General features: G+C 40.5%; 1 protein-coding gene across 2 annotated transcripts in view; it reads right to left on the minus strand.

Moving 5' to 3' along the window:
• The window catches only part of SCIN (scinderin), a 47,647-nt gene that overhangs the window by 13,653 nt on the left and 6,710 nt on the right, over positions 1–27,284 (minus strand). For both annotated transcript variants that reach the window (XM_057429211.1, XM_057421060.1), the window contains exons 4-5: positions 17,084–17,233; positions 2,318–2,410 (exon numbers count right to left, since the gene is read on the minus strand). In XM_057429211.1, the coding sequence (XP_057285194.1) occupies positions 2,318–2,410; positions 17,084–17,233 (243 nt within the window). The remainder of the gene's footprint in view (positions 1–2,317; positions 2,411–17,083; positions 17,234–27,284) is intronic.

The raw sequence follows: 27,284 nt of genomic DNA on the forward strand, positions 1-27,284 counted from the left end.
TATTAATTTTAGTGAGTTGGTTGGATTCCTGTCTAACAACTTCTTAAAAGAAATCTGTTTATTTCCCCTTGCAATTCAACTGCTCCTTCAGTGAACACCTGACAGTTAAAAATCTGTATTTTCTCCAGCCTCTCCTATATGCTCAGCTGAACTAGTGGAGTCCCTAAGTGTCATCTTCTGCTACCAAGCAACCTGCATGAAGCCAGAAGTACACATACATGCTGAACATTTGAAATTGTAACAAAATACTCCTACACTGTTAATAACAATAAATACCTATATTTACAATATATAATTTGCTAACTGGAAATTGTAATATAAGACTTGTTACAGAATCTGTTTCGTAATCTCCACAACTACTGTACGTTCATGTAGATTTTTAAAACCTTCTAAAATTCTGTCCTGTATGGTGAAAAGACCAATTATTACTACTTAAAAGAAGTGATTACGACTCTTGTAATAACTTTTCTAGAAGTCTTTATTTCCTTTTAATTAGTAAGTATAAATTATAAATATACCACTATATCTTACCTTATGTGTTATGGAAGCACAAGATGGCAACTGCAACTGCATACAACAAATAAAAATCAACTATTATAACTATCGTGAGGCTTACTGTAGGCCTGCCTCCTGACTTTGACACTTGCTGTTTTATTGCAGCACATTTAAATTTAGCTAACAGAGCTCCATTAGCAGGACAGGTATGGTTAGAGGAATTTATTAAATATTCACAGAATTTTCTGAGAGCTCCTAGGATTCCAAAATTTACTGCAAGCATTTTTCTTTAGTCTTGTCTTACTACAGTGGTCCTGATCATACCTGCAGGCTTTTCTCTTCCTCCAGCCCCAAACCTTCCTACAAATTTAAATATGTGCCAGATTTTTTGGCAAGAATGGAATGATTAATGGGAACTAAACACAGCACATAGACCACAAGGACTTAAAAATGGCTTGTAACGATCACCTCATACAGGCTTCTTGTAAACCTCTGCACCACATGTGGGTAGGGGAAGAACCATGCTATAGGCAGGGAGAGAGGTGGCTTTATCCTACTGAAGCCTGTGGGATGCAGTAGCTGCAGAGGAAGGGACTCACCATCTCTCATACTTCACAGCAGCCTCAAAGCTACTGTATATGGCACCTAAAAGGTCATACACATGGGGATACAGCAGCACTTAGTTCTGTCAGTGTTGCCACTTGTTGATCAAATCCTTGCTCTTAGGTGACTGTGGTGAAGACAAAAAAGTACATTGTATGCCAGTGAAAGACTTTTCCGCCACAAAAGGCAACCTCACTGCTTGAGCCAGAACACAAAATACTGAAGAGAAAGGTCCAGACCTCCATGCTAATGAGGGCTTGTAAAATAAATACTCTTTGTGCAGTCTTCAGGATAAAATAATCTTTTCTTATTGGGAGGAGGGAGGATAATGTGTTTTATAGCTATTGTTATAGATATGTGTTTATAGCTATTGTATAGCTATCCCCTTTTCCAAGTACTTTCTTACTTCTTTTCTCAAGTGGGAGAATATGAAAGAAAGAGAAGCTATAGGAAAAAATAAAATAAAATAAAATATAATAAAATAAAAATACAGGCCTGGAAACAGTTTGGATAGTTTGGTTTGGGTTTTTTTTTTTTTTGTTGTTTTGTTTAATAGTAGTGTAGCTTTGTATACAGGTAAGATATTGTACTGCTAGCTCGAAGAACAAATTCCATGCCTCTTCTAGGGAAGAGCAGTACACCTAGCATGATGTGAGGGAAATAATTAGCTTTACAGACTACAATCATGAAATTCCTACTGATTTAAATGGACTCAATTTTTTTCTGGCAGCGACGCAGTCCTAGTCAGTGTTAAGCTGTTGCAGGTGAGGAAGGAAGTAAAGGGCATTGGAAAAGAAAGAAGGTTTACGTTCAAATTCCTTTGGATTTATCAATAAAATATAACACAACTGTTCAGCTTTCAAACTTCGTTAAGAATAACTTAATCACGTATGCTTACCAAAACTCTCACTGTTAAAATCGAGAAGACACAAAATATAGTTTAAGACCAGCTAATTCTTCTTTGACCTGAACTGAGCGCCTCATAGGCGATGCTTAGCTTGTTTCCTGAATAAACAGGATATAATCCTTTTTTTTTTTTCTCCTGAAATTATCTGGGCTGTCTTGATTGACATCCCTTGAGAAACTTGTCCATTGGCTGCAAATCAACTGACCTGAAGGCAGTTCTGTAACTGAAGCCACAACTCCATGCATGAGGAACAAATGAATGCATGAATACTGTAGAGTGTACCTAACTTAAATAAGCAAATAAATTACGTACCATATATAGTTTAGCACTTCTCCTGTTTGTAATATCGGCTAGCTCATCTTCATTATCATCACACTCGGGAAGCTCTGGCTTGCTCCCTAAAACCTGTTCAACAAAAGAAGAACAAATTCAGTGAAGAGAGAGTAGGTGCTATAGTATAAATACCCAAACACTGTAATGGTTGTTCCAGTAACTAATTAAACTGCATTATGTTTACATGTAATCCAGTCTAAATCCAAACTCATGGATGATTTGTTCATCAATGCTTTTGCATTGCTAGGAAAAACTTACATCATTCCCAACATGTATTTATTTCAGGCAGTTTGTCTTAGAGACTGGAGGAGGACACAGAGCACAGAAGGGAAAAATCTGTACTTAAAAAAGCAATTTATGCTGAAAAAAGAAGTTAAATTCTGCCCCAAAGAGATGCCTTCCAGAGAAGGTGTCCTTCCTCCTTCTAAGACAAACTTCTGTGCTGCAGCTGAGTCCACACACAGTCACACATATGTGTGGGGGGTACGACAGTTGATAATTTTACATGAAGATTACCAAGTGTGTATTGAACAACAGCTAACTGCTGTGCTGGAACTGGATTGTATTATTACCTAAGCATATGGCTGGCTGAGCTGCAGCTTTCCAGGGCACCTCACCATTGTACAGATAATCCTCATGTGATGCATAAAAAGAAAACAAATCCTGCCAGCTGAGACTATAATCAAACACTCCCAAAGCTTTTCAGCAAGATGACTTAAACCAAGAAACAGTTTAAAAGACATTGAGTCTTCTGACTCTTATCTACATATACTCTTCATTTCACACAAATCCCATGGTAGGTGTATACACAGGACCTTGCTCATATAATTCTCCCTATACAGACATTCAGGCTGCTCCACTGGGTCTTTACACCTTACAATCCAGAACACTGAGAGCTCTGGGGTGGTTCCTCTGGGCTGCTCTGACATTAGAAACCTAGACTCGCAAACTTACCAAGAACTCAGACCCACAAATCCATCCTACACACCTGAAAATAGCAGCGCTCTTTTGGGGATACAAAACAGCCTAGCTACACAGTCCAACCGTCTTGGCAACTTCAAACCACACCTCTCATAAATACACAAGTGCACACACAGGTTTGAAACCACTTTAAAAATCATCAATTATTATCCTTTACTGCTGGAGTGCTGAAGATTATTTAGAGTAGAAATAATCTAAAGAATAATTAGGGGCCCTGAAAGGATACCCATGCCTCATCTTCATTCTTTGGCTTTAGCATCTTTGTTCACAGCTGCTGATTTCCAAACCACAGACACTTCATATCACTTCACCTTACCTGTCATTGACAGATTAAGGTGTCAATCTTAGAATCATAGAATAGTTAGGGTTGGAAAGGACCTTAAGATCATCTAGTTCCAACCCCCCTGACATGGGCAGGGACACCTCACACTAAACCATATCACCCAAAGCCTCATCCAGCCTGGTCTTGAACACTGCCAGGGATGGAGCAGTCACAGCTTCCCTGGGCAACCCATTCCAGTGCCTCACCACCCTAACAGGAAAGAATTTCTTCCTTATATCCAATCTAAACTTCCCCTGTTTAAGTTTTAACCCATTACCCCTTGTCCTATCACTACAGTCCCTAATGAAGAATCCATCCCCAGCATCCCTATAGGCCCCCTTCAGATACTGGAAGGCTGCTATGAGGTCTCCACGCCTTCTCTTCTCCAGGCTGAACAGCCCCAACTTTCTCAGCCTATCTTCATATGGGAGGTGCTCCAGTCCCCTGATCATCCCTGTGGCCCTCCTCTGGACTTGTTCCAACAGTTCCATGTCCTTTTTATGTTGAGGACACCAGAACTGCACACAATACTCCAAGTGGGATCTCACAAGAGCAAAGTAAAGGGGCAGGATCACCTCCTTCGACCTGCTGGTCACGCTCCTTTTGATGCAGCCCAGGATACGGTTGGCTTTCTGGGCTGCGAGCACACACTGAAGCCGGCTCATATTCATTTTCTCAACACCCCCAAGTCCTTCTCCGCAGGGCTGCTCTGAATCTCTTCTCTGCCCAACCTGTAGCTGTGCCTGGGATTGCTCCGACCCAGGTGTAGGACCTTGCACTTGGCATGGTTAAACTTCGTGAGGTTGGCATCAGCCCACCTCACAAGCATGTCAAGGTCCCTCTGGATGGCATTCCTTCCCTCCAGCGTATCAACCGAACCACACAGCTTGGTGTCATCTGAGGGCGCACTCAATCCCACTGTCTATGTCACCAACAAAGATGTTGAATTCAACCCTCACTCTCTGTTGCTCCACCACAGAATGATGCTTATACTCTCCCCACCATTCCTTCTTGCATGCAGGTTTGTCCTGGAGAAAAGCATGAGCAACTCTGGCCTCAGCAAGGCACACAACTGCTGCTATTCTGCAGTGGCCACCAGTGTGCACATTCTAACCTCATGGTGTATGCGATGTTGTTTAACCACTTAAGGCTTAATCAGCTCCACAGCTGCTTCAGACTAAGACATGCCCACAGCTGGCTACGGCAGAGCCTACCTTGCCTTCCATGGCTATCATCTAACACCAGCTTACCTCTCAATGAGAGCTTTGGAATGCCAAAGATCTTTTCTGAAGGCGGAGGGATAAAAGAAAGTCAATCTGCATTAACTGTCAAAGCTTTGGTTCTTTAAGTTTTGTTAAACTTTACATTTACACTCCTTGGCTGGTGCAAAAATATCAAGGTGAAAACCAAAAGAACATCAGATTCTCTACAAGTGCCCAAATTCACTCCTATCTTGTGGTAAGTGCCATATACCTTATCCTGCCTGCATAACCATAATCCCCTTTCTTATTCTCATGTGCACAATCTCTTCTCTATAAGTATTTGCACCCCCCAGAGAAGTAGTGCAAAATATGGAGGCAAACCTTTTACTGACACATGAAATTCTGCTTAGTTGACCTTAAAAAGAACAAAAAAAAAAAAATCACAGACAAAAGGTTTCTAATCTGTAGGAATGTGACAAGGTAAATAATTTAAAATAAACCCATCAAAAGAAGAAATTTAGTAAACATTGTCTTCGTAACTGGAGAAGCCAGCTCTGCATCTAAACCAGTTGATATTGACTTAATGGGAGGAACAAGTTTAAAGACTTCAGTGAGGCTGAAAATCCAACTTGGAAAACAATACTCAAAGACCGTGTCAGGTGAAGGTTAATTAAGAGAGAAATCCAGTTTGGTAGAGTTTAAGTTGTGTACACTAGCCCTGTGTTTGTGTTTCTTCTTACTATACACAGTTTGAGTTAGGTTTCTCAGTCTGAAACTAAACTGTTTGTTGTGGCTGTGATCCCAAATGCCAGATCTCAAAAACCTTGAATTCCCCTCTTTATACGCTAAGAGCAATAGAAAGAAAAGCAAGACATTTACATAGCTTAAAGCTGTCTTGTGGTCCTGATATTTTATTACTTAATACTTTCGGGAAACAATCAAGATTAGTAGGTTATCATTTACTCTCTAGCAGCCTCTGACATAAGCAAGTATATTCTTCTCCCACAAACTCAAGGTACACATGTAGGCTGTGATGGAATATAAACCCTCAGTGCAGGTTAATAGGCCTGAACCACAGGCACAGCATGGACTCAATGGCAGACAAACGCTTAGATTTTTATTAACCTTCAAAGCAGAGCAGAATATTACAAGGAATGTCTCTCTGAAATAAATACTGCCTCCAGTATCTACTGCAGTGGTCTGTAAAAGATTAATCCAGTAGAGAGAGGAAAGGATGAACATGATGCAAGCTAGTAACCACCTGGCTGACCCTGGCTACCAGAGCAGACATTGGTGGTGCTCATTGGGCAAAGGTGTCTTTAGGACTTTGCTGCTGAAGTAACTGGGCAGTTTCATTTCTAATCATTTTGGCTTTGTGGCTCTCCTGCCAGAGCACAACCACTGCAGAGGATATTCTGGTCCACTCACAAACAACTTTTGACATTGGTCAGATTATGAATAGCTGAATATGCTTATTTCACTGGTTACTGTAACCTGGAACTCTTTCCACTCATTCATAGACTGAAAAAATTACACTCCCAACAGGAAAAAAAATACCCTTTCACTAAACTGCTCCCAGGTAGCTAGCAGGATTTCTGCCTGAAATTGCCTCTCACTAGTGATTCCAGCCACAACAGATGTCATTACATGCTCACCTTGAGCAGAAGACCTCCCACCTGCCTGAATAGAGATTGAAAATAAGATGGAAACAGCCATTAGGTACTGAGCAGTGGACAAAAATTATGGTTTATACTAACAAACAGTTCCAGCATGCTGTTAATTTTGAGGGGGTTACCATGTAATTCATCAAAAAGACTTCCTAGTATTAAGGTCTAAACCTGATTTGTATGCATCCAGATTGCTATGAAATAGCAAAACACATCAGTTGCTCATGGCACTTTTGACACTTAAATTATGGCCTACATTTTTAGCCAGCTTCTGTTTTCTCGGGAATTTCAAATGCAAATCACAATTTTATTCATATCTCTATGCTTAACTTCCTAAAAATAGGGCATTAGTCCTTGGCAGCTTTTCATGCAATATTTGCAACTTTGCATATCTGTCTGGGGTAATTTGAATATAAATCCTTTACTGGTATGACGGCGATATTTTAACATTCATTTTCTGCTCTGTGAAACAGGCCATGGATAACATTTTCATTTAAAAAGTATCTAGATCAGTCTTGAGAGTACAAAATCGATGTTTTTCACAGTTTGCCTCCAAGGTAAAACAAGCTACCTTCTGTCCTGCTGGGACTGCACAGCTGGCAGTACCTAAGTTAGATATTTACACTGCAACCCGGTGTGTGTGAAACGAGCTGAGGAAACCCCCAGCCGACATTATCTTCAAATGTCTGGCTTTTAGGATCCCTTCAGGATGAACAGTGATTCCACACTAAAGAAACCGTGAGGGTGAATGGCAGTAAATATGCACACACAGAAGCCTTTCTGTGACCATTACTGCTGCTGAACATTGAGAACTGAGCTGTTCATTGACCTGCCTACCTGCAGCATAATTAAAAATGCAGTAAGTAATCACACTACATCTTTTTCACATTTATACTCATTTTTTAATCATATTCCTTTGCTACATGCTCCTCTGATACCACCAGAAATATGAGAATTGAGGCCCAAATCCTGCAGAGACTTGCACATGTGCTTGAGATGCCTGTTTTTTCTGCTTACTGGGACATAAAGTCAGGCACACACTGAAGCCTTTCTAGCTTTGCAGATCCCAGTTTGAAAGCCTTGCAGATAAAAAAAATCTTATGTGCTTCATGACAGTGCATGTTTATGTGCTGGAAAATAATAGAAATAAATCAGTAACTAATGCCAACATGAAGCCTCAGACAAAGAATACTCATCTGCTAAAATCCATGAAACTCACATCTTTTCATACCTTAAGTGCCTCCACTTTTGCAGCAGGGTATTTGCAGTGCCACCACATGGGCAGGTCCTGAGGCTGTAGCATGCTGGATCATATCAATATTGGGGTAAAAAGAGGAGTATGGCAAATACCCTGTGAAGCTCGAGCTGCAGGCAGCAGCAGGGGTTGGCAGCCACTGACCCTGCTAGAAAAGCAGTTCCCACGGGAAACAGCCACTGGAAGGATCAGCAGGCAGCCATGGTGAATAACAGCATCAGGGAGAGCAGACGGAGCTGCAGAAAGGTGTTTCAGCACTTAATCTGTAATACAGGAAGGTGAAAAAAGCTACTTGGGGCACTGAAATATTTTCCCAGCACACCACTGGCCCTATGCACAAGCTCAGCATTCCTAATCCCATAGAGCCCAATAAATCAGCCTGGGGATCCTCTCTGGTATGACACTCAAACCGTTGCATCCAAGACAAAGCATACATTTGGACCCTGATGTTTAAGAAAGCAAACCAGAGAGCATTCTGATAGTTTTTCTCTAATGAATCCTGCTGAAGCTTGAACTAAATTAAATATTTATTAGGACAGAAAAAGAGAGAGAGCAATAATGTTTCCTTCACCTGGTTGTCTAGGAGATGCATCCTGCTTAGCTCTTTGAAAATAATTTCCTCCTGCTAGTTGAGGTGCCCTCCATTAACTGATTTGTTTTTAAGTTCCTACACCTCCTCAAATTTTGTGTAAATCAGCCAAAATGTTCAACAAAGGGGCTATGATTTATAGCTCTTAAAAATTAGTTGCCACACCGATTACTGCAGCATTTAAATTCATCTTAATTACCTACCTCTTATTTTTACAGGTAAAGCCAAGTAGTATCAAAGTCATAGGCTGGTATGTAAGCAAAATAACCTGCTTTGCAGTAAATACAATTATTATATTTACACATTTCTTCAATGTTACACACTCAGTGGTGGTGAAAATACTGAACTGATCCCATAACACATGGAACAGTTTCTTCTATACAGCTGTTCTTCATCCTTGCTTAGATGTGAGAGAGCTTTTACTTTTACCATTCAAGGTGTATCTGTCTTGGGGAGATGCAGGATTCCAGAAACAGCACAGCCCTGAGCTTTTTATACAGCAAAGATTCTGTGTCCTTTCAGTTCTTCTCCATGAAATCCCCCCCGTTGCTACAAAGTACATGGAAATAACAGCTCCACGTGGAGATAACTGCTAACAACTCTTTTCTTTGGCCTTGCCTTCTTAATTATGCTCATTTAATAACTGAAAATTAGAGTGGGTTTTCATCAATAGATTTCTTGATAGCCTAGCACAGAAAGGAAAAAAGCCATTACAAACTCCATTAATATTCTAACATGTAATTATAAGATTATAATTGAGTAATGTGGTAACCCTACAAGCGCTACAGCTGCTGAAGAAGAAAACATAACAAAGATGAGTAGTTTTCTCACCCACAAGAATGCAAACGAGACATATAATTTAATTGCAAGCACTTACAGAAATTCATTATGATTTTAGAAATTCACTGAAATTACCTCCTATAGAAGCATCTTTCTTAATGTAAGAAATTAGGTTTTCAGTCATCTATTATTAGAGCTGTTCATAAACGATTTAGCTCATGCCATGCTGTACAATACACCTGAACATATTCTGTAGTAAAATTTCAAATGCAGGCACTGAAATTCATATTTAGAGACTTAATTAAAAGCCTGACTTTCAGATGTACTTGCCACCTGCAGCTCCTATTCAGTTCCCTGTCATTTAAGTACCTGGCTTCAGGCAGCCAAGATTGAAAACTGCAGCTTGAAGAACATTATGGATAACTCACAATGTAGCTGAAGAGTCCTCTGCCTTCCTTGGGCAGAGGACTTGCTGATTTTCTACCTGGGCCTGGGGAAAACAGTGGACAAAATGCTCAGCTGGTGCAAAGCAGCTAAGCCTGATGAAATCCAGGCCATGCCTGCTTTGTCTGAGCACAGGTTGTGTAATTGAGTCCTTTCAATGGCAATTTGCATCAAGAAAAAAGACTGCCCTTAATGAAGGAGATCTACCGAGTAATTAGAAAGAAAACAGGACACCTGGGTTTGACAGCTTGAAACTGGCGCCCTGCAGGGCACGGGGTTTGTACTTTGCATCCACATTCATAGCCTATCATAAACTCTAATTAAAGAGTGTAATGATAAATAAACTGACACTCCTAAGACTGGACAGATGTTGCTGTGAAAGGTGCACAAGCAGGTGTAGTATTTTTCCCCATGAACTGTTATCAGTTCATATCCTACAAACTCCTACTGTTTGAAATGGCAAGACCCAGACTGTGCTCTTGCTGACACCTGCATATATCCAAAAGCATTCCAGGGAAGAAGCAAATTTGTCTTCCTGAGGGGTAAATTTGATCCGTAGTTTCAAAGCAGCCTGAGAAGGTTCATTTGAGTACCTAATGCAACTACAGCTAGTAACTATAGTTAGTATAGTTATAGTAATCTGCTGTTTTCTGCCCATTAGCTTTCTTCAATCTTTCCTTTCTCAGGTAAGTGTAGTTAACTTCTCTCTGTGTGTCTGGCTGCATAGATGAGTCTTTGTATAGGGGACTGGTACAATTTTCATTGTCCTCGCCCCTCTCTCAATGCACTAATTTTCCTTTGTACATGACTGTTCAATACTGCTTCTGCCCTGGGACTGAAATTAATTTCTAGTATGTTTCACAAAAATCCCTGGAAGCTTGTTCATTTTTTCCAACTACCTCAATTTAGATAGTAAAAGATACTACTTTGGCTTACATATCCCCAAAGCCATGGATAATTTGGCCTAATATGATTTCATTAAGGTATTTTTCATACTGGGCATTTTCTTGCAAGCTAACAGGTCAGGCTGGACCGTAATAGTTACATGCAATTCACTGCTCTAAGTTTATCATGTAGCTGTGTACAAGCTACATGATTAAACAACAGTTTAATCCCTAATAAATGCCCGGAATTTGTATTCTGCAAAAGAATTTACCCCTCCTCCTCCTGCATCACTCTCACTGTTCCCCCACTCCTCTCAATACAAAACAAACAAGACTCCTTATCATGACTCATAATACAACCAAAAGTAAGGGAGCAAGAAAGCAAATGCCATGAGAGCAGCAGTTTTTGCAGGGTTGGGATGGCAGATCCTACTCTTGCTGCCTCAGGGAAAGGAGAAGGAAACAAACCGGTGGGGCACGCACCGCTCTTCGAGCCTTATGCAATGATCCAGGTGACAGGACTGCAGGAACCTGCCTAGCTCCTTCAGAGCAGCATGCCCTTGCGTTGTCAAACCCACTTATGCTAGTTACAAGCCACAGCAAGCCTTAGTTTTTCCCAGCTACCTCACTGCGCTTTGTGCCACCCTTGGAAATTATCTTTGGTTTGCAGCAAGTAATTTTTAGGGGCTTGGATTTAAGAAGGGAGAAGGTGGTTCTGCTCTTCTGTCCATATGGCCAGACATCTATCCACCTAATTTAAGGTTTACAGGAGCTTGAAGCTGTGGTGATGTTTGCATTACTTGGGTCTCTAGAGAAGCAGCTTCTGTTACTTGCATTTGTGATGGGATCTTACTTTCTGTGCTTTTGATATTTTATCCACATGACTGAGTTAGGACCGTGTAGCGCTACCAGTCCCTTTCCAGTTACAGAGGTAGAAAGGCATGACTGGCTGTAATGTGATCAAACCATTACCATACTTCTGTGTAGTATTTATTCGCACGGTTAGCAAAAACAATCACCACTGAACACAATGGCATTCAGGAATGCTCAGGATTTAGAGTCACTTAGGAGTTTTAAAGAAAAAAGAGGGAGGAGATAGCTGCATTATTAGAAAGAAGGAAAGGTGCCCTCTGTTGTTCAATATTTAAACTAGATGAATATTTACACAAGTGTTTCATGAGAAGCGAGTCTGCATTCATCTGTTGTAAGGTCACAAGGGCTCTCACAAAACCAGGAACATGACAACTGCAAGTGCTGAGCAAACAAGGTTATGGCATTTTTTTGTTTAAAGGCAGAAGAGCAATGTCAAAGATGCGTGCTAACATGATCCTTCATTTTCATGTGGTTTTAGGCTTCAGCAGGTATGTTCCTCAGGTTTTATTGTTTCAGGCATGAACATCAAAAACCTTTGCAAAAATTAAACAAAAGCCAAGAGCCTCAGCAGTAAAAACTGCAGCAATCACATGCTACCAAGAGCTGTGGTGTTAAGCGACTAGTTTGTAGGTGAATGATGAAGCAGTATTAAGAATCAGACAGTTTTGACTTCGTAGAAAACAGAACCATCCTGAAAAGTGTTAGCTGAACACTTCATGATTAAGCAGAAGGGACAGATGCAGACTCAATACTTAGCTTAGTTAAAACTCAGTCTATTCTCCTTTTTGATTGGCTTTTACACCCTGCAGACACACTGCCAAACTGCCTGAGATACTTGAAATGTACCACATGGAGATAAATCCATGTAGTCAGCACAGTACTGTCAAACTAAAAATCTTTTAGTGTGTCTAGTATTTCAAATTGCACAAATATAGTAAAACAACTATACTAAGACTTTATCTTCCTCTCCTATTTCATCTCTAGGGATACCATACCAGATCAAGGTTTTGGTGTGCTACAAATGGAGGATTGGGTGCTTTGCATCTTTCTCTTGGGTGATGAACTGAATTTCTGTTTCCTGCATTACTCCAAGCAGCTTCAGCTTCCTGACCAACTAGTAAACTTCACAAACAAAGATGTTTCCAATTCTTTGTTTCTCTAGTTTGCCATTACTCTGAAAACAGAATCACAGAATCCCAAGGGTTGGAAGGGACCTCAAAAGATCATCTAGTCCAACCCCCTTGCAAGAGCAGGATAACCTAGAGTACGTCACACAGGAACTTGTCCAGGCAGGCCTTGAATATCCCCAGTGTAGGAGACTCCACAACCCCCCTAGGCAACCTGTTCCAGTGCTCTGCCACTCTCACAGTAAAGAAATTTTTCCTGATGTTCACATGGAACCTCCTATGCTCCAGTTTACACCCATTGCCCCTTGTCCTATCACTGGACATCACTGAAAAAACCTAGCTCCATCATCCTGACACTCACCCTTTACATATTGGTAAACATTGATGAGGTCACCCCTCAGTCTCCTCCAAGCTAAAGAGACCCAGCTCCCTCAGCCTCTCCTCATAAGGGAGATGTTCCATTCCCTTAATCATCTTTGTGGCTCTGTGCTGGACTCTTTCAAGCAATTCCCTGTCCTTCTTGAACTGAGGGGCCCAGAACTGGACACAATATTCCAGATGCAGCCTCACCAAGGCAGAGTAGAGGGGGAGGAGAACCTCTCTCGACCTACTAACCACACCCTTTCTAATGCACCCTAGGATGCCATTGGCCTTCTTGGCCACAAGGGCACATTGCTGGCTCATGGTCATCCTCCTATCCACCAGGACCCCCAGGTCCCTTTCCCCTTCACTACTACTTCCCCTACTACTACAGAAGCACAGCTCACACATTCACTAGCCAAACAGTGGACAATAACTCCACTGAGACAGGGTACCTCAGTCCATCACCCATCCCACTCACCATTTCCCATGACATTACATAATGAGATCATGGGGAACTGTTTTTAAAATTCAGGTTCCCCAGTGCTATCCTCTCTTCAGAATTAGAGGAGAGATTCCAGCTACAGTCAGAAAATTGTCTGTCCTGAGTACGACTACCTGGCACTGTGGCTGCTCTCTCAGGCCTCAGCGATCTCCTGGGCATCCAAATGCAGCACTGTGACTGTAACCAGTCAGAAAGACAAGCAACAGGGCCCACAATGGACCCTAGGGAATTTGGGGTCAGTTTTGAAACTATGTATTTAGTGTTCCTTTTGGTTAAAGTTAAAAAAAGAAGCGTGGCTAGCTTTAACCCTAATGTGGTGACTCTAGAGCAACCAAACTGACTCAAGCATTGCTAAGACCTATTTTTGGATTGGTCTCATGCAGGTGAAAAATTTCCTGTAACACAATTTGAACATTCAGGCCTAAAATCCAGCAGAATGAGTAACTTTATTCAGCTGTTTACATGTTTAAGAGCAGAGTCAGCATCTGGTGCATTTTAATATGGGCAGCTGCGACTGTGGAGACCAGTCACGGCTACTGAGCAGCAACAGCAGCAATTTGTCCAAGGTGGTCTGTTACTTTCTAAATTTATGAGGCAGCAACCCTGTACTGCGCTGCTGGTTGGTACGTCACCTCAAGTACAAACAGCCAGATCAAATACCTCTGATGTGCCCGCACAGAAAGTTTCTGCCTTGTCCTTGCAGCCAAAGAGTTCTAGTGATTCCTGCAGCATCTTATGAGACCTTCTGTGCTCTCACTGCAGGTCTGAGCTTTCCAGACATGCTGCATTTCCTGAGTGCGAGCACAGAATGGTCACTGTGTTCTCAAGTGGCCCCTGGTCACTATGGCAGATGAAAAACAGGCTTGCTGCCATCAAAACTACTCATGTGCCCAGCTTCTAGCTGCTCTCCTTTCCCAGGGCAAGCAAGCTCTATCTTGCTGGCCTGTCACATCAATTGATCCAGCCCTACAGCATGCTCTCTCCCATGAGCAAATTGTTCAAGCCGTGCCAGCCTGTTCCCACTTCTTGCTAAAGCGGTAGCTGTGAGTAGGCAACTGCCCTTGTCAGACTAGCTCAGCTCACCTGCAACTCCCCAGCTCCTAGCGGGAAAGCGACTGGCCTGGAAACAGCAGCCTGGCATGGCCACTGCTACCTCTGCTAATCCCGTAGCAGGACAGAAGGCTGGCAGGGTTTGTGGAATGAGCCTGTGCCTGGCCTCTGTGGGTACAGGCACAGCAGTCTTCCTTTGCTGGCTGGGAGTTAGGACTCTGTGCTTACAGAGCAGGGCTATGAGCGCTGTTGGCTGTTTACCTCGGTACTCGTGGTGGGTATATCAGCCCCTGCCTGGTGAACACTTCTCTGGCAGCACTGCACAAGCAGGTTTAGCCATTTAGCCACTCGTATGGAAGCAGATTTCTACTTACAGCAGGGGAAATCATTCCTGACACTTATCAGAGAGGATTTCAGGAAATCTCATTCCGATTTCAGTGGCATACTGGATGACAAAATAAATACTTAAAGTACATAATTATTTTCCCTAGTAAATAAATCAGCCTTTTTCTAAGACAGCTAGAGATGGCAAAAGTCCATCCTTCCTGATGCAGGGCAGTCAGCCTGGGTAAGGGCTATAGCAAATTAAAGACCATTTTGTGACAGCAAGGAGAAATCAAAATGAAGAGCACCAGGAACTGGATATCACTTTAACAGGAATAGGAATTAATAAGTTTTATATGTTTGTGAGGTTAACTACCCTCCTGGTGTACCAGCATCACATTTCAGAGCTTGGAGTGGGACAGACACAGCTGAGCTGCAGACCCTGTTATGTGACCAGCACTTCCTAAAACACAGCTACCTAGCATAATGCAAGCTAGAAGGTAAGCTCTGGATGATGACAAACTCACTCAAATCAGGCTCATGACAGTGGTGGTAATGAAAGCCATGAACCTACTTGCTCTGAACTACCCATTTTATTTCCCTCTATATTCACAATGCAAAAAGAAACAGCAGAAACTTCTTCAGATACTACTGAGCAAATGAAGAAAAGATTAATTATAAAAATATTAAATAGAAATAGAAACAAAATAAACGTAAGATAAATAAATAGAAAATTATAAAAAAACACTTATTATTGGAGCGAGTCCAGAGGACGCCACGAAGATGATCAAAGGGCTGGAGCACCTCTCCCATGAAGACAGGCTGTTCAGCCTGGAGAAGAGAAGGCTCAGGGGAGACCATATAGCAGTGCCTAAAGGGGGGCCTACAACAAATCTGGAGAGGGTCTTCTTCAAGGGCATGTAGTGATAGGACAAGGGGGAATGGCTTTAAACTGACAGAGGGGATATTTAGATTAAATATAAGGAAGAAATTGTTTCCTGTGAGGGTTGTGAGGCCCTGGCACAGGTTGCCCAGAGAAGCTGTGGCTGCCCCATCCGTGGCAGTGCTCAAGGCCAGGTTGGAGAGGGCTTGGAGCAACTTGGTCTAGTGAGATGTGTCCGTGCCCATGGCAGGGGACTTGGAAACAGATGATCTTTAAGGTCCCTTCTAACCCAAACCATTCTGTGATTCTATATCCTAATTAAAAATTAAAAAAAAAAAAAAAGTCACAGGTGTAAAGCATGTGCCACATCAGAGCTGGTGTGAGAAGTCTGTACAAGGAAGTAAAAAGCCAGGAAAAGGATTTTTTTGCTTGGGTTTGTTTTTTTTTCTTAACCCTTCAAAAATCTGTGGTGTGCTGGGTGCCACCTCCCCTACTTTGAGCACAACCACATGTGTATTTACAACCCATAGCAAAAAATGCCTTTGCAAGCAGATGTACAGATCATCCAAAGGGGCGGTGATCACCCGCATGGCCACAGGAGGCAACTCAGCACCTGGCATGTTTTGTGCTTAGGTAATAACTATTTACACAGCACTTGACAAAACTGAATGCAAGCACCACCAAAATTAATGGCATACCTGCATGCACCATTAGCATTACTTCCTGAAGTTAATCTAAAGTACAAGACAATATTCCAACTGTACATTTTCCATTTTATTGGAGAGTGGTTTATGACCCTGCTTCCCTCTTCCTTCTTTTTGGAGAATGAACAGAAAAGGCTTAATTTAGCACACAATGAAAAGTGACAATGAATGCTTTAATTAGCATGTGTGGCCTGCAAAAAAATCAGTGCTTTTTTTTTTTTCCAAGATCTGAAAACTCTGTAAGTTGTAATATTCTTTCGACTCTTTTTAAAGTAAATGGTTAAACATTTTAAGTACAGAAGGGTTACTAGAGGCCAGCTGGAGGAGAGTTTGTCATAGAAATGGTTAGGCAGCCTGCTTGGCTTCATGAATCTCGGTGGAATTTGCTACATTTTTTTGCTTCACAGACATAGTAATTCTGTATCTTTCCTCTTGCTTGGTTCTGTCCCACCTCCATGCTGCTCTTTCCCCATACAGAGCCGGCGGCGTGGTTGAGGTGTGAGCTATGCTGTTCATTCAGACACCTTACGGCTAACTCAAAAATAAAAAAGCAAATATTTAGTTCCTGAAAAGGTATTCCCAGATGATCAATTCTCTCAGATTCTGTTGCCCAATGAATTTAACAGTGCTTGGATAAGGAGGGAAAAGAAGTATAAGCTGGCCTCCCATAACCTAAATCTGACTTCCTGGAATCCTTGAAGAACTTGAGGCTTGAGACAAATCCCATTTAGTTCTTGAGGCATAAAAACATTTTATTCACAGCTAAGTTAGTAACCGGTATGTATATCACAATACCTCTATGAGCTGGTCTGGTTCACTCCCTTCTTCCACAGTAATTAATTTAGACCTTCCGTTTCGTTCATTGTCCCGAATGCCGACAGCAACTTGAGTAGCCTTCAGCCGCTCGTATTTATTGCATGATGAGCCACACCACTGATAGATTTCCTATAATAATTAAAAGCACACACACATTAGCAATAAGATTCAATGGTGAGGAAAATCATTAATAAACTTAATCATTAATAAAATATTAATTTTATAAAGTGACTGGATCTAAGTCATGAGAATGTCAGTGAAGCTGCATCTTTCAGAGGTACTTTCCAGAAGAGATTTGTTAAGTCACCTAGATATTTATAATATGCAAGATATTTACATAATGTAATTTAGTATCCAAATACTAGGAGATCACTTAATCTCAGAATAGTCAGAGTGCTGGTTTGACTGAGTTTTATCCCAAATACAGATATATCTTCATATATATCTTCATATATATATATGAAGAACCTGAAAGTCCTAAATTTGCTACTGCAAATTGGTTTTTATTTTACATCTGGCAGTTTCTCATCTACGCTATTCAGGAGTGCCGGTTCTCATCTGTGGCAAGAAACAAAGTAATTTCAAAATCCCAAGGAAATCCTGACTGTATGTGCTACGCACAGGAATGTTAGATCTTTCAATCCAGTTTTTATTTTGGTGACTTTTTGGTGTAGAATGATATTTGTTGCACACTCTGCTGCATCAAGCCACATCAAACTGATGACGTCAGTGTTTTCAATGCAAAGTCTTCTTCACCAGAAGATTTTTCCTCAGTGTACAGCTAATCTAATGCTCATAAAAATTCATTAACTTCAGATTAATGCCAGCCCTTCCAACTGTTGTTATCACAAATGTCTTTTTAAATTACTTCTAAAGATTTACAGATCAGGAATACCCTGGTTTTCTGGTCAGTTCCTCCCCAGCACAAGATGGACCCTTCCTGCCTCAGGAACTGACTAAAGACAAGAGACACATCTGTAGAAGATCTGTTCAGGAAATGCTGCAAACAGCCACAGGTAACCTGCTGACCCAGCGGCCAACCCTGTGCCATTGCCACCTTTGCAAGGAGCTCCTCAGGCACTGAAGAAGCTGCTCTTCATGTTGACAAGTGAGTGCACTAGTGGCAGTAACCCACCCCTAGATACCATCTTACAGGCCTTCAAGACCTTCCTCTCACCTGGCTGAATAGGTAGGAAACAGGCTTGCCCTGCACATGACTGGGAAAGTGCAATTCAACCAGAACAGAGTGTGCTCCCAAAGCACCTTTCAGGAAGGAGAGCCACCAGAATCAGCCTAAAGACAGGTCACCTAACCCAGTCACACCACAGACCAAGGACCCCTAGTTTTGGCAAGTCCCATTATTCATCCTGAATGCAAAGCATTTCAGAATAAAGAATTTAGATTTCAGTCTTGATGAAAATCAGTAAAAGCAGCAGAACATAAGCCACAGAGCTGCTAGAGGCTGAGCTGGAAAGAACTAGTCAAAGGGAACTAATTAGCTTGGCTGGTTGCTTTCCCCCCCCACTCCCTTCTCCCGGAAGAAAGTGATTTGATTCTATCAACTGGCCCAAACAGTACCGAAATAAAGGTACCCTATAATTTTCAACTTTTTAAAAGATTTAACTGGTTTGTATTCATCTACAAAGCAAATAAGGATTTAATCAGGACCCTCACTGAGTTAAGTTATGGGGTCTTAGTTTTACAGGCTGTATAAAACTTAGTTTTTTGGATGAAAACCTGTTTCATTCAAAAAAAGCTTTTAAAGCCATTTCTGCTGACCACTGTTATTGAACAGTACTTGAAATAGTAGTTTGCAACAAGTGAGAAATGTAGCACAGCTTCTCAGTACTAGCAGATGCAGACTTATAGAAGACAGCTAATATTGACGCCACCTGCATGCAAAACAGTGCTAGCAACTTCTGGTATATACTATTTGCCAGCTCAGATATAAAAACAGCAAACAAGAAAACCTCAGCGATCTCACAGCCAAGTTCCCTCCCCTTTGGAAGCATCCTTCAAATAAGAAGTTTCACGCTTATGTCAGGATAATACAGGTTCCCAGAACTGGATGCCTTTCAACTTGCAGATGTTGCACAACAAAAGCTGGGAGGTTTTCAGCTTGCCTTTAGCAACAGGACTGTAGGCTTAAAACAAATAAAAAATAAAAAATAAAAAAATCTGCTTCCAAGTTCTGGTTTAAATTCTGTCAGCTTACTGAGTGTCCAGAATCTGGAGACATGCTTGGCTTTGCGTCTGAACTTTATCTTAAATCAGGCTTTCAACGTTTCCACAGGAAAAGAAAATATTAGTGCATATTTGGGGAAACAGGTTTTTGTTTGTTTTTTTTTTTCTAAATAACTAATGAAAGACTGCCTTGAGTCTGTAGAAAATAAAAAGTTTCAATTTCAGCAGAGTTTTTAATATATTTATTATAGCCATGCACTGCTTTAGACAACTCCCAAGTTTTGGGAGGCTTCCTGAAACACAGACTCCTTTAATTTCTGAGAATTTCAGCACCCAAACTTACTCATGCTCATCTTGGCATACTTCCTACTAATTGAGCTTATTTGAAATTACATGAAAAACAGGAATCACTAAAGATATGGCAGCAATTAATAGACATTTTTAGTTCCCTATCTGGAAGCAATAACAGGAAGAAGACATAGATACAGAATTAGCTGAAGAGGTTATGAAGCTATTGCCTTAGTGTGTATGCTACAGTTCATGGAGATTACTCATTCAGAAGGGTTACAAGTTCAGTTTCCATGTGTACGTGTCTGCCTTCACTTGGTCTTTTGGTAACTGACCATGCAATCTCAAACAAGTATTCTCATCTACAAAATGAACAGCATTTACCTCACTGACCACAAGGATATTGTGAGAACTAAATTGTCACTCCAAATTACAAAGACCTTTACTTCTCAGACAATACATTTACATTTTCTTTTCTTAGCATGTCTTAGCATTATCTGTCCCACCGCACAGCTACCCTCTGGCTACCCTGCATTCACAGCGCATTCTCCCAGTCTGCCTTCAGTCAGCAAGTGACTAAACTAGGCTCTCCTTCAGTCCACTGGCTCCAGACTTCCAATAAGAATCTACAGTAATGGATTTCAGGTCTTTTGATTTGCAGACTTATTTTCCTTATGGAGCCCACATTCCTTAACTACAGAAACATTCCCCCAAATAATGTGGCCTAAATACTTTTGTCCTAAACTAAAATAAATAAACATGAAATTTTGTTAGCTGTAACTCTCAGAAACCTTTGTGGTAGGGTTTTCTCCTACTGCATAAAAAAGTTGCATCAACAAGCAGTGTCTGAAAACATCTTTGATATGAAGTTCACATGGATAAACCATACTCTCCCTGTAAGCTTAATCTTCCCTGGTTACTTAAAAAAAACTACATTGATTTTAAAAGCTAGAAAAACAAAAATCTGATTTTGTTTCAGCACTAGAGAATAAAGACAGTATTCTTTATTAAAACCCTGAAAGCTAAACTTCATGTACAGTATAATCTAATAGAAGGAAGTGAGCAGCGACAAGTCACAAAGGTCTCAAAGTATATAACAATTTATCATATTTACTATGAGCACTAAACAAACGTCTTAAGCACTTAGTGCTACAAGCTTTCAGGAGCTTAGATTTAGTTCTTTTCTCTTCCGAAGTAAAATCATCTTTATTTTTAAATATATCTATTTTTGAGACCTCATGGTAGAAGCTCAGCTGGATATTTACAAGCTTGTCTTTTCGATTGAGTTTACCCCTTTCAATCCCTAGGCAGACTGGGGAGGTTTAACAATTTAAAGTCAGAAAAAGATATCTTTTTTTAGTTAAAGCAACTTCTTGACAAGACTAATGTTATAGATCTATATTTATCTGAAATACAGTCAGCTAGTTAGCTAACCATGTCCAACAGACCTCTGAGCTTTTGGCTTGTATCCTAGTATTCATGTATTTATTTTTAGACATATATTATACATATAAAGTGCTCAACTAGGGTCATAATATGGTATTTACTTTAGCTCGGTCAATACTTTCACAATTTCTTAGGTGTACTACACCTTCACTATTTTTAGGCTTGTTTTGCTAACCTTATTTTGAATTGGCAGGCTGACAGAAAAAATGTTTCCATTAAAATGAAAATAGACTTAAAGTGTTCACACCCCTCAAATAAAAAAGGAACTTCATTCATCACTTTTTCTTATGCCAAGCTCAGTTTATTTTTGGAAGTTTGTACTCGCAGGTTTGGGTTTTTAATCTCTTTAACAGAGTTTGAGAGAGAGAATACGGAAGAGAGCTATTCTATTACCTGATATTAATGTTTGTTGATATCAATATACTGGTCATATTACAGTGGGACAATTAGCAACTAAGGGTCAGCAAATGTTATCATAAATAATCACAATGATGACCCTAGAGCTTCTGAGGGAGGTTGGGAAGGCAAACCAGATCTGTGCCATGCAACCCACATGTCTCTCCTCATCTGTGCATTCTGGGGACACAGTTCTGTCTTCCAGTTATAGGAGTAGCTGGATTTACTGCTTTTATCCCTGGCAATTTCCGGTCTGAGAGCGACCTTGAGCAAGTCATACAAGATTTCTATAGCACATTAAAAATGACCCAACATCTAGCTTCTATACAGCAGTGCATGGCAGCATAGTCATGCACGGCTCATGAGCATGTACTCCAGTACCTTGGCACCTTTTGCTGTTTGGAGGGGGCTTGTGAAAGTATTCCTCCTGCCTTCCCACTCCTGTCCCAAAGGGCATGTAGAGTAAAAGAAGGAAAAACATGCTTATTTCAGGAGTGACATAAAACCAAGTTTTCCCTCCTAACACACAGCCACCTCTGTGTTCAGCTGGCAGCCTGCTCAGTTTGGAGGCAAATGAAAATACACTCTGCATCCTGGTGTCTTTTCTGTAAGTCTTAGTCAGGGCAATGAAAGCAAAACCTAAGAAGCTTAAATCTGTGAAGAACTCAGTTTTGTTCTGGTTACAAACATGTCCTCAACACTGAAGTGTTTTAAACCTGTATCTTTGTTGGAACACCTAGTAATTTCCAGGCCCACACTGTAATTTCTGATTTGCATTCTCTTACATGAAGAGACATTAAAAAGCTAAATAAATTAGACAGGTTTCTAATTCAAAGCAAATTTGTTGTGAAATTTCAATTTGGTAGAAAATAGCAGTGGCTTGTTTTGGAGATTAAATCTCACTAATCTTAAAATATTAAAATAAAAAAATTAAGCTTTCAGCAAGGACAGACTAAGCAAAGTACCAACAAGCTGCTGTGCCTCCATTCTGTGTTGCCAGGCCCTGAGGCACCCTAAAGCTGTTCACCTTTGCCTGCATCTGAACCAGAACATGCTCCCAAAATGTAACCGCACCTCAATTAAAATAAATAAAAAATATAAAAATATTACCGCACTTAGCTGAGTCAGTTAAAACTGTAGTGTGGATCCTGTCATGTCAACATGACATAACTTATTCTGACTCAAAGTATGTTTGTGAAGGTGTTCTCTTCTGTTCCTCTAAACCACAACAGTAGGTACATAGGCAAGGCTATGAAGCAGAGGGGCTTAGCAAAAAACAAAACAAAGTCCTTCAGCTAAATCTGCTTGCTCATGTGAAACACCATACTACATTCTCTTTACCCTCACAACTCACACAAAAGGGCTAAAGCAAGGGGTTTGTTAGGTTATTACTGCCTTAATTCCTCCCTTCTCTTAAGCTTAGCTGCTTCCATTTCTAAGAAAGCAGAGATTGAGCAAATAACCAAATGACAGAAAGCCCCTGTAGTGGTTTCACAGTGGGCAGGTAGAAGAAAGGATTATGAAGCATCTAAAGAAAGGCAGGTCAGGAGGAGAGGTGCTGTGATGCAGGAGTTCCCAAAGAAGCCTGCACTCCTCATGCTCCCATGTGAGTGAACTCTAGATAACACTTCTTGAGGGAAGCAGAATAAAACTGGCCAAGCTACAGACAGACTGAACAAGCAAAAATATTGGCAAAGCTTCTATACATATCTTGTCATGCTACTATCAAAATAATTGGCATGCACTCAGCTGAGGCTCCATTCATTCTCTTCATGGTCATTAATAAACAGCTGTTCCAATAAGGCAAGAGTCCACTTTAGCTGAAACTGTTCTTTGTTAAAGTCTAGTCTCTTAAAGTTATGAGATTTAAAGGAAAAATGACAATACAAAATACAAATAGATTTGCAAAAAAGTTTTTATATAAACTGCAAATAACAAATACTTTCAGTGCCCTCAGTTCTCATTAAAAGTGTTTGTAAAACAAAGGCACATTACCCTAGTGTTTGTACTTCAAACACCAAGATCTTGGAAATAAAACGGAGAGCCCAAAAGCAGGCGCGTGATGTGGGCTTTGTTGCAAGTATTATTTTTTAATTAAAAAAGTGCTAAATAAAAAACAAAGTCCAAATGATGTAGAAAACTTTCAATTTTTGGAATTGACATATATATTAAGAAGAATGTTTAGATAGAACCAGGTTAATATAAGCTTCTGGAGACATTTTTCTACTTAAATTATTCAGTGTTTTTTTTCTTGTCTTGACTGCTGAATTCTTGATACAGGCAGGGGGGAGTGGAAATCATTTCATATATTCATCCAATCTGCCTTTTACATTTGTAAACTGGGACACACTGAGCCATTGAAAGTTGTACAGTTTTGATAATCCAAAACAAACTGAATTCACTCAGAATGCTGCAAGGGCCACCATCAGCCTGGCCCTGGTATAATCACAATAGCGCCTTTGTAACCAGTCCTGGAGTCTCCCATTTGATTCAACTGGAACAAATTGTCAGACTAAAAATAAGTCAGATGTACCACATTCATAGACTTACCATATTCATTTTTCCTCTCACACCTGTTTTGACAGTGTATGCTAGGAACAGCTTTTGCTACACCACCACGCATTAAATGGTAAGCACCGGGAGGATATTCATTCTAAATAACAGCTACTCAAAGAGCAAAACATGTGGATTTCCTACAGTACCAGGAAGAAAACCAACATGTCTGAATCCTTGTGTATACATGTATGTGCTGTACACCTTGAACTTTAATGACTGTCTCTGTTTCGGCTGCTTTTCTGCATAAAAGTGGGGCTGAGGGGAAGCTTTCGAGTCCACAGAGTATGAAGGAAAACTACATACCCTGGAAACTCTGACTGAAGGTGGGGGAAGCTTAATGTTTTGTTTTTTTTTTCTCTCCATCTGATGACTTTGGGACTATAAAAATTTCCAGAATGCTGGAGTTCAAACTGCTGGAGCTGTAAAAATAACTGGTTCATGGAATGACACAAAAATGTGTGTCTGCTTACTGAGATACACCATGCACAGACAGAAACACACTCTAAAGTCCACAAAGTTAATAAAGAACAAAAGCAGTTTAGTTCCTCAAGCTCTGCTACTTGTTTGGCAATTCTCCACTACAGCGCAAGCAACAGTTTAGCTCTTAGCTGGGGGAAACTGAGGAAGATGTTAGTTGTAGGAGAAACATGTGAATGAAAAAACATGGAAAAAGGACATGACTAATCAGTTGTTAATGCCAGGGAAATCAATGAGAAACTTAAACTGACAAACCCCAACATGCAAGAATCTGCTCTTCCAGTTCTGTTTACATACAAACAGGGACTTTATTAATACAATTAATATGCTGATTCTAAACTGGTTTCTCTGAAGGAAGAGAAGCAAAGCCACCTAGAAGAGAGTGCAGGCAAGAAGCAAAACAGGAGCAAGCAAAACTACAGCTGTGCTTAACATGCAATGTGATACCCCATAGGCATAATCATAAAGAAAAATATGTTCTCTTGGTCTTTTACTGTTAAAAAGCAGAAAAAAGCAGAAGTTGATTTTCTTTTTGCAAACATAACTTAATCTATAGCAGGTTAACAGGTTTTATGAAAAGCAGATGTGATAAAAAGTCAGCCTTTTTGCTTTTATTTCTTCTAGTGTCTTTGTGCAAGGCAGCAATCTTTTCCTTTTTGACATACCTATTAATTCAGGAGCTCAGGTAGAAGCACACTGACAGATACATGATCACAACAGCTTTATTCAATCTCATACTTTTGAGCTCTAACATAATTTTCTCTTGTGGTTCATGGAGCCCTTGAGAAGTACATACATTGGTTACTGGATGGCACAAGTTGTTTTTAAGCACATCATAGACTCTTAAATTTCAAACCAGCAACCTCATGGCTTTTTATAATTCAGTTTATAACCACCACTATAGGAATAGGAAGAATAGACAACTGGCTGCAGTCTATCTTTAGTCTTCACTTAACTTGAGATACAGTTATCATCTCACTGCCTGCATTCTTCCTTTGGGAAGAAGAGTACTGTTTCATTAGCAGAACTTTGATTCTACTGACAAAACTTTCCAGCTTCAATCAGGCCCAAGCTCAGAACTGTTTGGTACTTACCACACATTCCTCATTTCCCTTTATTTTAAGGGCTGCCTAATTTCTTCCAGGAGGCTTAGCGGTACACAGCCCTCTCGCTGCCCTCTGCAGCCCTGTGGCTGATAGCACTGCCGCTGCTGCCCATCAGGAGGGGAGTCAGACAGACAGAATCCAGTCCTACACTTCACAAAGCTCTAGCTGAACAAATGTGTAGAAAGTATTTTTGCTGATCAGTAAGGATACAACTTTAGAGAGCCTTCATACAGCAGAGCTTCCTGAACTGAGTTAAGAAGCTTTCAGTAAAATCAGCTGATCACTTCATGTTGCTTTATTGCTCTTCCATTACTTTAATTTTTGCTGAGAACCACTGCTAAATTCAACTCGGAGCTCCTGTAAAGACTTAACCATTAAGAGTGGACCTGTAGTCATGGGAAATTTCAATCTGAAATTGTTATTTCAGCTTGAAGCATAGTTATAAAACTTGCTCAAGATTGCCACTGTGACAGTGTCTTTTTGACCACCCCTATTTTTCTATAGGCGTTTCACTAGACTTGCACATCTTCATCTTGAACTATGTCACGCATTGCCTTTTCATCTTCCACAGGAAAGGTCTGGTTTATATAATAACCTATGATGAAATTCCTACAGATGTCTACTGAAACACTTTTCCTTAATACATCCAAGAAAACACATCCCTCACATACCATTGACACAGCAAGACCAAGAACTGTTATTAGTCATGTGATTTGAGTGCCATTTCCCATACCATGGTAAAAGAGATCTAGACACTGTTCAAATCTAATCTTTCTTCCTGCAAAGGCACAGGGTTGCATTGCTGCTTGACCTCTCTTGTCAAACAGGAAATCAGAAACCAGAGTGATGCTGCAGTATGAGAAAGGCTCACAGTGTACATTCAGTATTAGAAATGAACCTATGTGGCATTTAAATAGTTCAGTGGCAGTGCTCTCCTCTTGACAAATCTCATCAAAAAGGATGAGAGCCAAGATATACATGTAACAACACTACATATTAGTGTTATTGTCATGCCTGAAGCGTGACCCAAACTACCTTAGGTGAACTGGGTAACTGTAACACAATGAGGTCAGGACTAGCCAAATTCATGGAGTACACCAGTTCCACAGCATGTTCATGGGAGGTGAACTCAAGACCTGTGACAGCCTGACTGCAAAAGCAGCATTTTCTCTGTATTTAGTTCCAAATTGGCCATCTCCTATGTGTTAACTTTGCAAAGTGACATTGAGACAAGTGTTGGGACACTGATCATTAGACTCTTTCGGTTGATTAGACCACACTGCCATATGGGATGTTGGGAAAACACTGGCTGGTGTTCCACCTGAAGGTTGCTAAGCATTATAAAAAACAGATATAATCAATATAGCTACTTGATACTAACAACTTCAGTTGTCACACCAGGGGATGCTTTTCAGAGGAAAAAGCCAAATGCATAACATGAGTTCAGAAGAACTCTTTTTCAGTAGGTCAGGGAACTCTTCTCTGAAAACTTGCTAAAGTAACTGACCACTTCCTTGTGGAGCATTACAGTTAAGACCAACGGAAGATGCTGCCTTGCAGATAAGCTCTTTTCCATCATACGTTGTTTTCTACGTGCCAGCATATCAGGCATGGGAATCATTTCAAATTGATAACTAGCATCTAACTAGAGGGGACTACAACCCACTTGCTACTTTTAGTATCAGAGTCTTAATCATGATGTGACAGTACTATATTTTAAATCACCC

Source organism: Pezoporus wallicus, unplaced genomic scaffold (assembly GCF_028554395.1).
Source record: "Pezoporus wallicus isolate ANWC-B61680 ecotype Strahan unplaced genomic scaffold, APGP_CSIRO_Pwel_v1 contig_7099, whole genome shotgun sequence".
Lineage (NCBI taxonomy): Eukaryota > Metazoa > Chordata > Aves > Psittaciformes > Psittacidae > Pezoporus > Pezoporus wallicus.